Genomic DNA, 13,390 nt, shown 5'->3' on the forward strand with positions numbered 1-13,390 from the left:
GGATGGTATACACCCCAGAGTTCTGAAGGAACTAAAAAATGAAATTTCAGACCTATTAGTAAAAATTTGTAACTTATCATTAAAACCATCCATTGTACCTGAAGACTGGAGGATAGCAAATGTAACCCCAATATTTAAAAAGGGCTCCAGGGGCAATCCGGGAAACTACAGACCGGTTAGCCTGACTTCAGTGCCAGGAAAAATAGTGGAAAGTGTTCTAAACATCAAAATCACAGAACATATAGAAAGACATGGTTTAATGGAACAAAGTCAGCATGGCTTTACCCAGGGCAAGTCTTGCCTCACAAATCTGCTTCACTTTTTTGAAGGAGTTAATAAACATGTGGATAAAGGTGAACCGGTAGATATAGTATACTTGGATTTTCAGAAGGCGTTTGACAAAGTTCCTCATGAGAGGCTTCTAGGAAAAGTAAAAAGTCATGGGATAGGTGACGATGTCCTTTCGTGGATTACAAACTGGCTAAAAGACAGGAAACAGAGAGTAGGATTAAATGGGCAATTTTCTCAGTGGAAGGGAGTGGACAGTGGAGTGCCTCAGGGATCTGTATTGGGACCCTTACTGTTCAATATGGGGCGGATTTTAAGAGCCCTGCTCGCGTAAATCCGCCCAAAACCGGGCGGATTTACGCGAGCAGGGCCCTGCGCGCCGGGAAGCCTATTTTACATAGGCCTACCGGCGCGCGCAGAGCCCCGGGACTCGCGTAAGTCCCGGGGTTTTCGGAGGGGGCGTGTCGGGGGGCGTGTCGGGGGGCGGGCCCGAACCGCGCGGCGTTTTCGGGGCGTGTCGGGAGCGTTCCGGGGGCGGGTCCGGGGCGTGGCTACGGCCCGGGGCGGCCTGGGGGTGTGGCCGCGCCCTCCGGACCCACCCCCAGGTCGCGTCCCGGCGCGCAGGAGGCCCGCTGACGCGCGGGGATTTACGCCTCCCAGAGGGAGGCGTAAATCCCCCGACAAAGGTAAGGGGGGGTTTAGACAGGGCCGGGCAGGTGGGTTAGGTAGGGGAAGGGAAGGGGAGGGGAGGGCAAAGGAAAGTTCCCTCCGAGGCCGCTCGGAGCGGCCTCGGAGGGAACGGGGGTAGGCTGCGCGGCTCGGCGCGCACCGGCTATACAAAATACATAGCCTTGCGCGCGCCGATCCAGGTTTTTAGCAGATACGCGCGGCTCCGCGCGTATCTACTAAAATCCAGCGTACTTTTGTTTGCGCCTGGAGCGCAAACAAAAGTAGGCTATTCGCGCTCCTTTTAAAATCCACCCCTATATTTATAAATGATCTGGAAAGAAATACAACGAGTGAGATAATCAAATTTGCAGATGACACAAAATTGTTCAGAGTAGTTAAATCACAAGCAGATTGTGATAAATTGCAGGAAGACCTTGTGAGACTGGAAAATTGGGCATCCAAATGGCAGATGAAATTTAATGTGGATATTGCAAGGTGATGCATATAGGGAAAAATAACCCATGCTATAATTACACGATGTTGGGTTCCATATTAGGTGCTACAACCCAAGAAAGAGATCTAGGTGTCATAGTGGATAACACATTGAAATCGTCGGTTCAGTGTGCTGCGGCAGTCAAAAAAGCAAACAGAATGTTGGGAATTATTAGAAAAGGAATGATGAATAAAACGGAAAATGTCATAATGCCTCTGTATCGCTCCATGGTGAGACCGCACCTTGAATACTGTGTACAATGCTGGTCGCCGCATCTCAAAAAAGATATAATTGCGATGGAGAAGGTACAGAGAAGGGGTACCAAAATGATAAGGGGAATGGAACAACTCCCCTATGAGGAAAGACTAAAGAGGTTAGGACTTTTCAGCTTGGAGAAGAGACGACTGAGGGGGGATATGATAGAGGTGTTTAAAATCATGAGAGGTCTAGAACGGGTAGATGTGAATCGGTTATTTACTCTTTCGGATAGTAGAAAGACTAGGGGGCACTCCATGAAGTTAGCATGGGGCACATTTAAAACTAATCGGAGAAAGTTCTTTTTTACTCAACGCACAATTAAACTCTGGAATTTGTTGCCAGAGAATGTGGTTCGTGCAGTTAGTATAGCTGTGTTTAAAAAAGGATTGGATAAGTTCTTGGAGGAGAAGTCCATTACCTGCTATTAAGTTCACTTAGAGAATAGCCACTGCCATTAGCAATGGTTACATGGAATAGACTTAGTTTTTGGGTACTTGCCAGGTTCTTATGGCCTGGATTGGCCACTGTTGGAAACAGGATGCTGGGCTTGATGGACCCTTGGTCTGACCCAGTATGGCATTTTCTTATGTTCTTATGTTCTTATGGTTATGAATTTATAGAAGCAAGTTAGATAATGATTCCATAATTTATGTGTGAATAGTAAGAAAATATGGGCATATTCATTATGGTGTATTTTAATGTCTATTGCTGAGTGATGTTATTGTGACTTGTCTGTCTTGAGTGTTTATTTTTGTTGTATGCTTATTTTAAGAAATTATGTAATTTTTTTCTATGTAAACTACCTAGATTTTTCTATAAGCAGTTTAGCAAGTTCGAATAAGCTTAAACATAAACTTCTGGTAGGGGAAAATAATTTCATATGGGGGGGGGGGGAAAGAAATTGCACACAGCCGATACCTTCTGTCAAAAACACTAGGGGGGACTTGCCTGATCCTTAAATTTAGCTCTTAGATGCAAAAACTTCCTTAAGCTAAAATTGAAAAAAATATAATATTATTATTATTATTTAAAGTTCCACAATGGAAATTTTGGGGAGGGGGATGGTGCAATTTTCAGCCCAAGATTTATCTGGGCAGTTCTTTAGTTGCCTGAATAAATCCCTTTGAAAATTCTCCGCTCTGTGCATAACCTGAATAGCAGGCTGTTTCTGCACATTTTATTTATTTATTTATCGGGTTTTATATACCGTCATTCGGATTCAGAATTATAAATCCATCATAACGGTTTACAACAAATATGAAGGTTACAATAAGGCACATGACTTATGCACCCCCTTTGGTGACTGCTCACATCACAAGCCGCATATGGCAGCCCAATATTCAAATTCACCCAGGCAGACTGGTTTTTGGTATGCTTGGAAATTTATCCCCAGAAGTCCTTCTAAAGGACAGTGACAGCACTAGCCAAACCCGGCTGTCCATTACCTTCCTCCTTATGTTTCCTCCCATTTCTCTTACGCTCTAGCTCACGTTTTTGTGTTTTATTTTACACTTTTTCAGAACAAGAAATGCACCTCTTATTCTGGCCACATCCCATTTTATAACATCTCCTTTCCTGACTCTAGCTGCCCCTGCTCCATGCATGCTTTGCATGCACCAGTGTGATGCCTACGTGGGGAGGTTCTATTGCTGTGCTGTATTCATAATTTACATGGGAGACTGTGATGTCTGCCTGGGTTTCCGGTGAGATTTACTAAAGAGTAAATACATTTCCTAAATCATCCTGTGTCTCTTGTCTAGACTCTAAGCTCCATGGAGCAGGGACTGTCTCTTTGTACTGTTATTTAGACATCTTTGTACTGTGTTGCCTATGTCTAGTAGTGCTACCGAAATGAGTAGTAGAAGGTCAGCCCGGCAGTGACCTTGATTTACTCAGGTTCACACATTTGGGATAAGTAACATGAGCAAGCAGGACAGCTTCCCCTCAGAAAATAAATATAAATCAGAAACAGAGGGACAGGAATGGTTTTGTTCATCTGTTTTAACTCTTTATTTATTTATTTATTACATTAAACAAGAGGTAAAAACTTGGGGCAATGGAAAACTGGGATCAGAGCAGAGTGAATAAAATAATAGGCTCTTTTTTAAGAGCCAGAGGTTAACTAGTTAAAGATCTAAGTGCATAGTGCTTTAACTTGGAGTTGGTAAGAGGAAACATAATTTGTATTGATCGTGTGCATATATGGGTTATTGAGCTGAGAGCTGGAACAGTTAGTATGTAGGGTAATATAAGGGAGATCATCAGCGTAAATGAAAAGCTTGTTCGAACAGTCATGTTTTGAGTCTCTTTTTAAAAGTAATCGGACGTTGTTCTAGCCGGGGTTCTGGGGGAAGAGAGTTCCATTGTGCGGGGCCAGATGTGGATAGTGCACGCTTTCTTAATGAGGTATTAATGGGTGGGGCCAGGAGAGTATTTCTATACGCAGATCTTAACGGTCTAGTGGGAATATGAGGCTGGAATGGAATCTGTAGCTCCAGTGGAATGAACTTGTGAATAGTTTTGTGTATGATTGTTAGAACTTTGTACATAATTCTGAACTTAATTGGGAGCCAATGCAAGTTCATTAGGATGGGAGTAATATGATCTCTTTTGTTGGTCTTAGCTAGAATCCTGGCTGCGGCATTTTGCAGCATCTGTAATGGTTTAATGGTGTTCACTGGAAGGCCAAGTAGTAGTGAATTGCAATAGTCAATCTTTGAAAAAATGATTGCTTGCAGAACTGAACGGAAGTCTTGGAAGTAGAGGAGAGGTCTCAGGCGTTTTAGTACTTGTAGTGTAAAGAAGCCATCCTTAGTGGTGTTATTGATAAATCTTTTTAGGTTCAATTGATTGTCCATACAGACTCCGAGGTTTCTAACTTGTGGAGAGAAGGATGGTAGACTTGAAGGGATCGCGTTGGACACTGTAGGGTTGCTGTTCTCTGAGATGAAGAGAAGCTCCGTTTTATTAGTATTAAGGATTAAGTTAAGGCTTGTGAGGTGGTTGTTGATAGCTATGAAACAGTCGTTCCAAAATCCTAGGGATTTTTGTAGTGATTCAGTAACTGGAATAAGAATTTGCACGTCGTCCGCGTATATGTAATGCGTTAGTTTTAATTTAGAGAGTAGCTGGCAGAGCGGTAATAGATAAATGTTAAAGAGGATAGGGGATAAGGAGGAGCCTTGAGGAACTCCCAGAGAGGAACAGACAGGGTGCGATTCTTTATTGTTGATTTTGACTTTGTAGAATCTGTTTTGGAGGAAAGACTTGAACCAGTTAAGAGTGGTGCCTTTGATACCGATGTCCGATCCAAGAGTATTGAGTGGTTCACCGTGTCAAAGGCGGCTGATAAATCGAAGAGAATGAGCAGACAGGGTTGTTTTTTTTCAAGATTCAAGAGTATTGTGTCTGTTAATGAGATTAAAAGAGCTTCGGTGTTGCGAGCTTTATGGAAGCCAAACTGTGAAGGGGCTAAAATTTTGTTGTCGTCCAGATAATCTGATAGTTGCTTGTTGACTATTTTCTCTAAGATTTTGGAGATGAAGGGGAGGTTAGCTATGGGTCGGAAGTTGGCCGGGATGTCAGGTGATAGATTGGGTTTTTTCAGAATTGGTTTTAGTATTGCCAGTTTCAAGGGGTCAGGAACAAGGCCTTGCGATAAAGAAGAATTAATGATCTCTGCAATTGGTTTGGAGATGGTTTTTGGAATGGATATGAGTAGGTTGGAAGGGATCGCATCCCTGGGGTACGAGGCTGGTTTGAGCTTCTTTAGCATTGTTTCAATCTCTAAGGAGGACGTCAGCTCGAAATTTTCCATGCTTGTGGTCTGTTGATTGGATGCTGAGTAGGAGGGAGGAGGAAGATGACCTTTAATGGCTTTTAGAGGAGTGATCAGATCGATGATTTTATTCAGATCGATGATTTTATTCATCGATCTGAATAAAATCATTGAATAAAATAAAATAATCAGATAAAAATAAAATAAAATAATAATAAAATAAAATAAAATAATCAGATCGATGATTTTATTCTTTATTCAGACATACAACCATCATATTTTTTTTAAAATGCTTTTGTTTATCTTTTAAGTGCCACACCTGAAGAAAGAACCTAAAGGAATCATTTATATATTTCTTTCGATATTTTTACTCATCTTATTGAAAAAAAAAACCCCCACCCAGACGGGTTACAACATAACAATCATAATAAATACATACAATTGATGAATTCATATACACCATAAAACATAAAATCAAAACAAACAACTTGTATGCGGTACTATATAGTCCACTAATTTTTTTTTTTTTATATAGAAACCATAAAGGCAGAGGGGGACAAGATGGCCGCCGCCTGAACACCACGCTAAGAAGGGCTCTGCCGCTACCCTGAAATTGCCTCTTAATTCAAGTACTTCTTTTTGATATGCCTCACACAAAAAGGAAGGCTCGGTGAGGGAGATCTTGAGTTCGTCACCGAGCATATGTAACAACAGCGGATAGAATCCTTTTTCATGGCACCCTTACCAACAATGTTAAGAGCTGCTGCGGAGGCGAAAGTGGAGCGAACAACGCCTTCCTTGGCCGAAGTGATATCCTTGAGTCCCGGCGAGCTGTGTGCTCCCCCACCGCCTTGTTTGTTGAATTTGGAATTACTGCAAGGAGCAACTCCAGCCAGTACTGCCCTGAGAAGGGGAAATTTTTTCAGACTCCCCTTCGGTGAATCCGCTGTCTGTGGATTCCAAGGGCCTGCTCACTCTACCATTTTCTCCTGATGCCAAAGAAAGTGGAGGGGCCCCCGAGAAGGAAAGAACAGAGACAGACCAGGTATGCTTACCTTTAAATTTATTTTCCAAAAAAACCCCAATGAAATAACGTTGGAAACCGTATGGAATGCACTACTCTCGGTGGAGAAAGCAATATCGTCATTAACAGAAGCATTGATAGAAAATAATCGCCGTGTCTTGGTTGCTGAGCAGCAAATTAAACCTTTGGAAAATAAAGTTACTGAAATGGATATAAAGATGGCAAGAATGGAATTGGTACAACATAACTTGGCTCAGTCAGCTTCAATTTCTTCAAAAAAATGTGAAAATAATATGAGGTTGTTAAATTTAAGAATATTAAATGTCTCCTGTCTTCAGATGATATCTGCTAAAGAATTATTTAGGAGTTATTTAAAGCAAACTCTTAAATTTCCAGAGGAGACTCTCCCTGTTATAACCAGAGCTTTTTACTTGTTTCAATCTGAAAGAGGGGGTCGCTAAAGGCCCCCAGAGTTCTGATCCCTGCTCATCAATGAATATTACCCAAATTGTTGGAGTTATCACACGAAATGAATATCCAGGAACGCGCTACCCTCTTGGTATCCTTTGCCTTTCTTTCTGAGAGGAATTCGGTGCTGAAGTTCCTCTTTCGCAATCGTCAGCATCTTTATTATGGTCAGAAAGTATGAGTTTTCCCGGACGTCACTAGAATAACCCAGGACCGTTGGAGGAAATTCTTGCAAATGATAGATGAAGTTATAAATAGATCTGCAAAATTCGATTTAAGATACCCTTGTAAGTGCCTGATTAGGAACCAGGACTCCAATTATATATTCTTCAAACCTGCTCAGTTGAGAACATTCCTGGACTCTCATTCCTAAAATCCTCTCGATGGGGTTCGGCTTAACCTTAGTACGTAAGGGTTTGTTTCAGGCTTTATATTGGACTCTATAATTTTCTATTACTATTTCCCTCATATACAAAATCGATCCCCCTTCCCCTTGTATTGTACTCATAAAGGATGACAAAGATTGAAAATTTTCTTTAGGTTAATTTGATTTTCTTTGAATGTAATATTAACAATTGTCAGATTTCTGTTACAAGTGTACTTGTGTTACATATGAAAATTTAATAAAAAAGAAAGAAACCATCAAGGCATAAAGTGGAGGAGTAGCCAAGTGGTTAGAGCAGTGGGCTGGGACCCAGGGAAACCAGGGTTCAGCTCTCACTGTCGCTCCTAGTGACCCGGGGCAAGTCACTTTACCCTCTGTTGCCTCAGGTACAAAATTAGATTGTAAACCCTGTGGGATAGGGAAATACCTATAGTGCCTGAATATAATCCGCTTTGATATACACTTTGAAGTGTCAAAAAGCAGAATGTTAAAAAAATTCTATAAAAAATCTAAATCCAGTTTCAGTCCCTCCCTGAATGCTTGAAAAAAAAAAAAAAAAGTCAATGCATCTTACCTTTGTCAGCCCTGGCTGCCCAGATGAGAGCTGTAAGGCAGCCCCAGCAGTGAAGAAGTCCCATTGTGCTGACCTCTGAGCAGCAGCAGCAGCAGCTTGTCACTGTGTGAACTACGGCTCAGCAACACAGAACAGGATGCCTGTAGCTTTGCCAGTTGTGCTACAAACCACCAACCAGCCCACATCTGGAAGTGCGACAGATCTGAGCACAGAAAGCAGCATTTTGTTTGCCTTGAAGGAAATGAACGTTAGAAGGTGATATCTGGGAAAGCAGCTTTGTGATGGAGTGACCCTGTTTCCCCTCTTTAACTTGTGCAGGACCAGGTATTTAGCCTGGCCCACCTTAAATCCTATAGAGGGAAAGAGCTCTGTGGGCGGGTTCCTGCTGGGAGGGGAATAAGATTGTGAGCCCAGCTGGGATCAGGAGGGCCCCAGGGCTCCAGGAGTAGGCAGCTCCTGGACCCTCTCAGAGAAGGTGTGCTGGAAATATACAGCAAAGGTAGGTAGTTAATGTTAGTATTATTTTTTTGTTTCTGTTAGTAAAAGTTGAAAGTGCAAGAGAAAAGGCTGGAGTCAGCGTGGTTCCTGCTCCAACTCACAAGGGCTCGCTCAGTCATCCTCATAAGCTCCTTTATCTGCTGGAGCTGCCATGCTGCTAAAGGAGCCAAATGTGAACCTGCCTGGCACACATGGTATTAATAATTTATTTGCTCTTTCTGGGTACTATTGGAAGAAAGATTTTGGTTACCAGAAAACCAAAGGCTTAACAAGAGGACATGATATGAAAATACAGAATTGTGGATAAAATTATGCCCAGAGGCAAACCAGGCTTGTCATGGCTCCAGTATCATTTAGTACCTGGCAGCTAGGTATAGTCTAGTGCAGGACTATGGAGTTGGCAGCGCTGAAATTGTAATGGAAGGATGTGTAAAAACCTCCATTGATTATTATTGACTATTATCATTCTTTCCCTTTCTGGTAGCAGCTAGGGACAAAACCAATGCACTTCGGCACCTGGATACCCCAAGGCAAATTACCACTGGCAAATCTGCAGTTGTGCCCCTGAATGCAAAGTTGCATTGTGTATTTTAAGCATGCCCAAAACATGGATGGTTTTTAAATACAAGGTGCCCGCCTAAGTTGCACTTGAATCTTGGGTTGCCATGCTGCTAACTGTTCATGCAATTTTATGCGTTTCAAGTCGATGGCATCAATTATTTGGTGTTTCACTTGCACTTCTCGAGAATGTCTAAGTTATGTACATAGATTCAGAGCAGTCCCCTGAAACGCTTCTATTTTATTTTAATGTACAGATTTAGGTGCGGTGCAGGTTTATGTGCTCAGGTTCAGGGGACTGAAAGTACACTAATTTATTTATTTAAAAGTTTCTTCTACACTGCCTCCCTCATGCAAAACAAAACACATCATGAAAATGAGCCATACTGCGAACAGTGCTGACATCTATAATACACATAAGATGTCTTCCACCAGGGATTCTTATGTGAAGGTAGGATAACATCTGTATGTTCTGCATCGGCTGTTATAAATAGTTCATCTAAGGATTATTTTTGTTGGACTTTAATTTATTATGGCATTTAAATATTTTTGTATTGAAGACTATGCTATTTTGAAAGCTTGCACTTTTTTATACTGATTTGAAATCATTGAATATGCTCTAATAAAAGATGTATTATTTTTCCATTAGTGTTCTGCAATAATAACCTTTAATTCTATAAGAAGTTTTGAATCCTTTAGGATTTTGTTTGCTAGTTTTTTTGCTTTACTGTATATATATATGTTTTCATGTATGGCTCATTTTCATGATGTGTTTTGCATGGGGGAGGCAGTGTAGAAGAAACTTTTAAATAAATAGATTAGTGTACTTTCAGTTGCCTGAACCTGAGCACATAAACTTGCACCGCAATAATAACCTTTATTTTTACATATATATATATATATATATCCAAAAGACAAATAACCAATTTATACCATTCTGCCTCCCAGACTAAGCATTGATTCATCAATGTGTGCTAAAAAAAAGATAAAACAAAGCCCAACCTAGGAAATCCTGGATACTCCAAATATTCCCTTCTCAACCTCAAGGAAGAGCGGTAATTCCAATCCTATCAAATCTCAATCGGAGCTCATTCCATAGCACAGGTGCCACACCCACGACAGAAAAGGACCTCGCTCTTATCCGGGCACATTGCTTCAGTCAGTGTGCATGCGTAACTCCTCGTTTTACCTACACAAGGCCCAACTAAGCTTTTTAAAAATGTGCCCCTCTATTCCAGTGAGGCCCAGCCCTTCTGAAAACCCGCCTGGGGAGCATATTGACGAGTGATCCCAAGATAGCTTCTCACACGGGGATGGAAGAAAGTGATCAATATTTACATTTACAGCATGTTGGGAGGGGGACTCAGTCAGTCAGATTGTTCGAGAGTTGTGAGATAGATACACAGGAAATGGCAGGGCTGAGAGTGAGAGAGAACACATGGGGATTATTATATGTTACTGATGTGAGAAACTTTCCTTCCTGAAGCTCTTATGGACTTGAAAGTTAGCAAACCCTGAATAGCAATCAACTGTGAAAATTCTGAACACTTGGATGCGGAGTAAAATGGTTGCCTATGTCCTTCTATATGACTATTTATTTATTTATTTTATTATTTGCTCTATTGCTAGAAAACTGTGCACAAAGCAAGCTACAACCAAATGATCCCAAATATAAAAATACCAATATCATCCTATTAGAACAGTCAGGAAAACTACAATTAATTAACAATTGCCAGCCTCACCATTAGGAAAACTTGCACTTGAATTGAAGAAGAATCACAAATATTTGTCATTTTATCAGGTCACACAAACTTTCCATTAAAGTTGTGTCACCCCAGTACTGTTTCAATGCTCATCCCTTGAGCCAGTGATCAGTCTGACAGTACCATACAGATAATGGTGCTAGCCAGCCTGCCCAGCTGAGATTCCTCTGCTTTGGATAGACGAGCATACATATTCTCACATCAACTTCCCCCCACTATCTTGTCTTTTCTACTTGATATCACACCCCTTTACCACAACTGGTCTTCCAGGACCAATGAACGTGATATTAGGTGTCCTGGCAAAGCTCCCCAGGCCTTCCCACGCACAACTAAAAATTATGCAGTTATAACAGATTTTACATGGAGAAAGGACATTCAAAGTTCAGTCTTCTAAGGTAAAAATATGACTTACAACATGTATATTACATTTACTGTTGTGGTCCAACCAGAAAACTCACGCTTGTAACCCATATGGAATTAGGCTTATTGTAACGCATGTTGGGTTTTGGTTTGGCCCTTAAATGAAATTTCAATTATAATATAGTAAACTTCCCATTCCGAAACAGCACGAACCGCCAGCACTCAAACAGTAAAAATCCTATCTATGAAAAGGCAACACTGCAAATATTACTCCAGGTCCTAAAACACCAATACATCCCCTATTAAGAAAACTGAGCAAGCCAAGCTGCTATAGATCTTTGCACAGAAACTTCACACTAGCAGAATACCTAACCTTGGTCACAAGTGGAGAACACAGAGGGACCCTCAGCAAATACAGAATAAAGTGTTTGCTGAGGGCCCCGACTTTTACGCTCTGGGGAAGTGATAAGCATGTGAGTAACTTGCTGGTGTGGCAGTTACTACCCTTAACCAATAAGCCTTGATGCTTTTGATGCAATTCCAACATTGCTCTCTGCTTCAACAGCAAGGGGAAAAGGGAATTGGATTCAGGCAGCAAACAATGAGGGCTCTGACGTTTACAGTCTGAGGAACTGATAAGCATGGGGGTGACCTGCATGGAGCAGTAGTTACTACCCTTAACACTATGTTTATGTTACTAAGTGACCATAAAGTATAAATAGAAATGTAAAATGAAAAACTGAACTGGAAACCCCCAAAAAGCCAGCTCTGTATGCAGTGCAACAATGGAAAAATAAAATCTTTAAACTTTATTAACATTTGTGAATCGCTTAGGGGTAGGTTTTAAAAGCTACGTGCATGTGTCCATGTGCGCACGCTTCCCAGCGCACACACATGGATGTGCTGATTTTATAACATGCATGCGCTAGTGCACATGTTATAAAATCCGGGGGCCGCACACACATGCACCCCGGATTTTATAATCCCCGCGTGCATGGGCATGCAGCGTGCTCAAGGAGGGGATGATTTATGCTAATTTCGCACGACGATGCATCCCGGCCTTCCCCAGTTCCCTCCCAGTCCACTCCAATTAAGGAGTGGAGCAGTAGCAACTTGAGCGCGCCTTCAGTATCTTCCCTGGTACAGCGCAATGGCCACTGTACCGGCTGCCTTCAGCCCCGTCCCTCCCCAGACTGCCCCTTTTCTTTGGCCTGGCACTTCTGCGCGTAATGGGAGTTACGCGCATGGCTGGACCTCTTTGAAAATGCGCACGGCGCGCTCAAGGCCTAGCAAGCGCGTAACCCCCGTTTTTCACGTGCGCAGCGTTTTGAAAATCTACCAGTTTATGTAAATCTAAGCGATGTACAAAAGAACAAGCATAAAAGTGGTGACTCACAAAACGACGCATAAACATAAATCTCTGTATCAAATCTTACGTGTCACTCTGCTCTTAAACAAGATTAATAATAGGTCTGCTTAAAGAAAAGCGTCTTTAACAAAGTCTTAAATGTTTTTAAACTGCCTGACAGGCGAAGAGCCTCAGGCAAAGAGCTCCAGAAAATAGGGGCTGCAACTGAAAAGGAATAGTCCCTTGTTGTATTGAGCCAAGCATGTCGTAGTGATGGAATATCCAGCTGACGGGAAGGGCAATACACATGTAGCAGTGCATTGCACCAAGGAGAGGCTAAGGGAGAAATCAATCTGAAAACTGTGGTGCCAATCTTATACTGTACCTGTTGGATAATTGGTAACAAGTGAAGGTCAATTAAAACTGGTGTAATTTGGTCCTTGGGCTTGTTACCAGATACTAAGCGAGCAGCTGCATTCAAGAGTAGCTGCAACGGTTTTTAGCGTCTTTGCAGGGAGACCTAAGCAGGGAGACCTAAGCAGATAGAACTGCAGTAATCATCAAGGGGGCAGATTACAAGTCTGCACAATCGCCCAGAAGTCAGACTTTTCCAGCAGATGTTTTAGACGACATAGTACACGTAGCTTGTAGAAACCCGATTTAGTATCTGCTTTGACTTGCGGATGAAATGTTAAAGAGGAGTCACGAAGTATACCTAGATTTTTTTTATATTGGGGCTCAAAGGAAAGCTCATATTCTCTAATGTAATGATTGTATGTTGAACTTTAGAATGAGGTCTCTCAATTAGTAAAAATTGGGTTTTGGAAATATTTAGCGCCAGTTTATTGTAAAAATGCCATTTCTGAATGGTTGACAAACAAATGTGTACCAGCTCAGCTCTTTCTGACCAAGATGGATGGACATGA

The 13,390-nt window shown here is 41.8% G+C and overlaps 1 protein-coding gene across 1 annotated transcript in view; it reads right to left on the reverse strand.

The window, feature by feature from the left end:
- The window catches only part of LOC115097615, a 64,964-nt gene that overhangs the window by 22,323 nt on the left and 29,251 nt on the right, over positions 1-13,390 (reverse strand). Inside the window, exon 2 of the mRNA XM_029613555.1 lies at positions 8,011-8,122. Within this exon, the coding sequence (XP_029469415.1) occupies positions 8,011-8,122 (112 nt within the window). The remainder of the gene's footprint in view (positions 1-8,010; positions 8,123-13,390) is intronic.

The sequence above is a fragment of the Rhinatrema bivittatum genome, chromosome 8, assembly GCF_901001135.1.
Source record: "Rhinatrema bivittatum chromosome 8, aRhiBiv1.1, whole genome shotgun sequence".
NCBI classification, from domain to species: Eukaryota; Metazoa; Chordata; class Amphibia; order Gymnophiona; family Rhinatrematidae; genus Rhinatrema; species Rhinatrema bivittatum.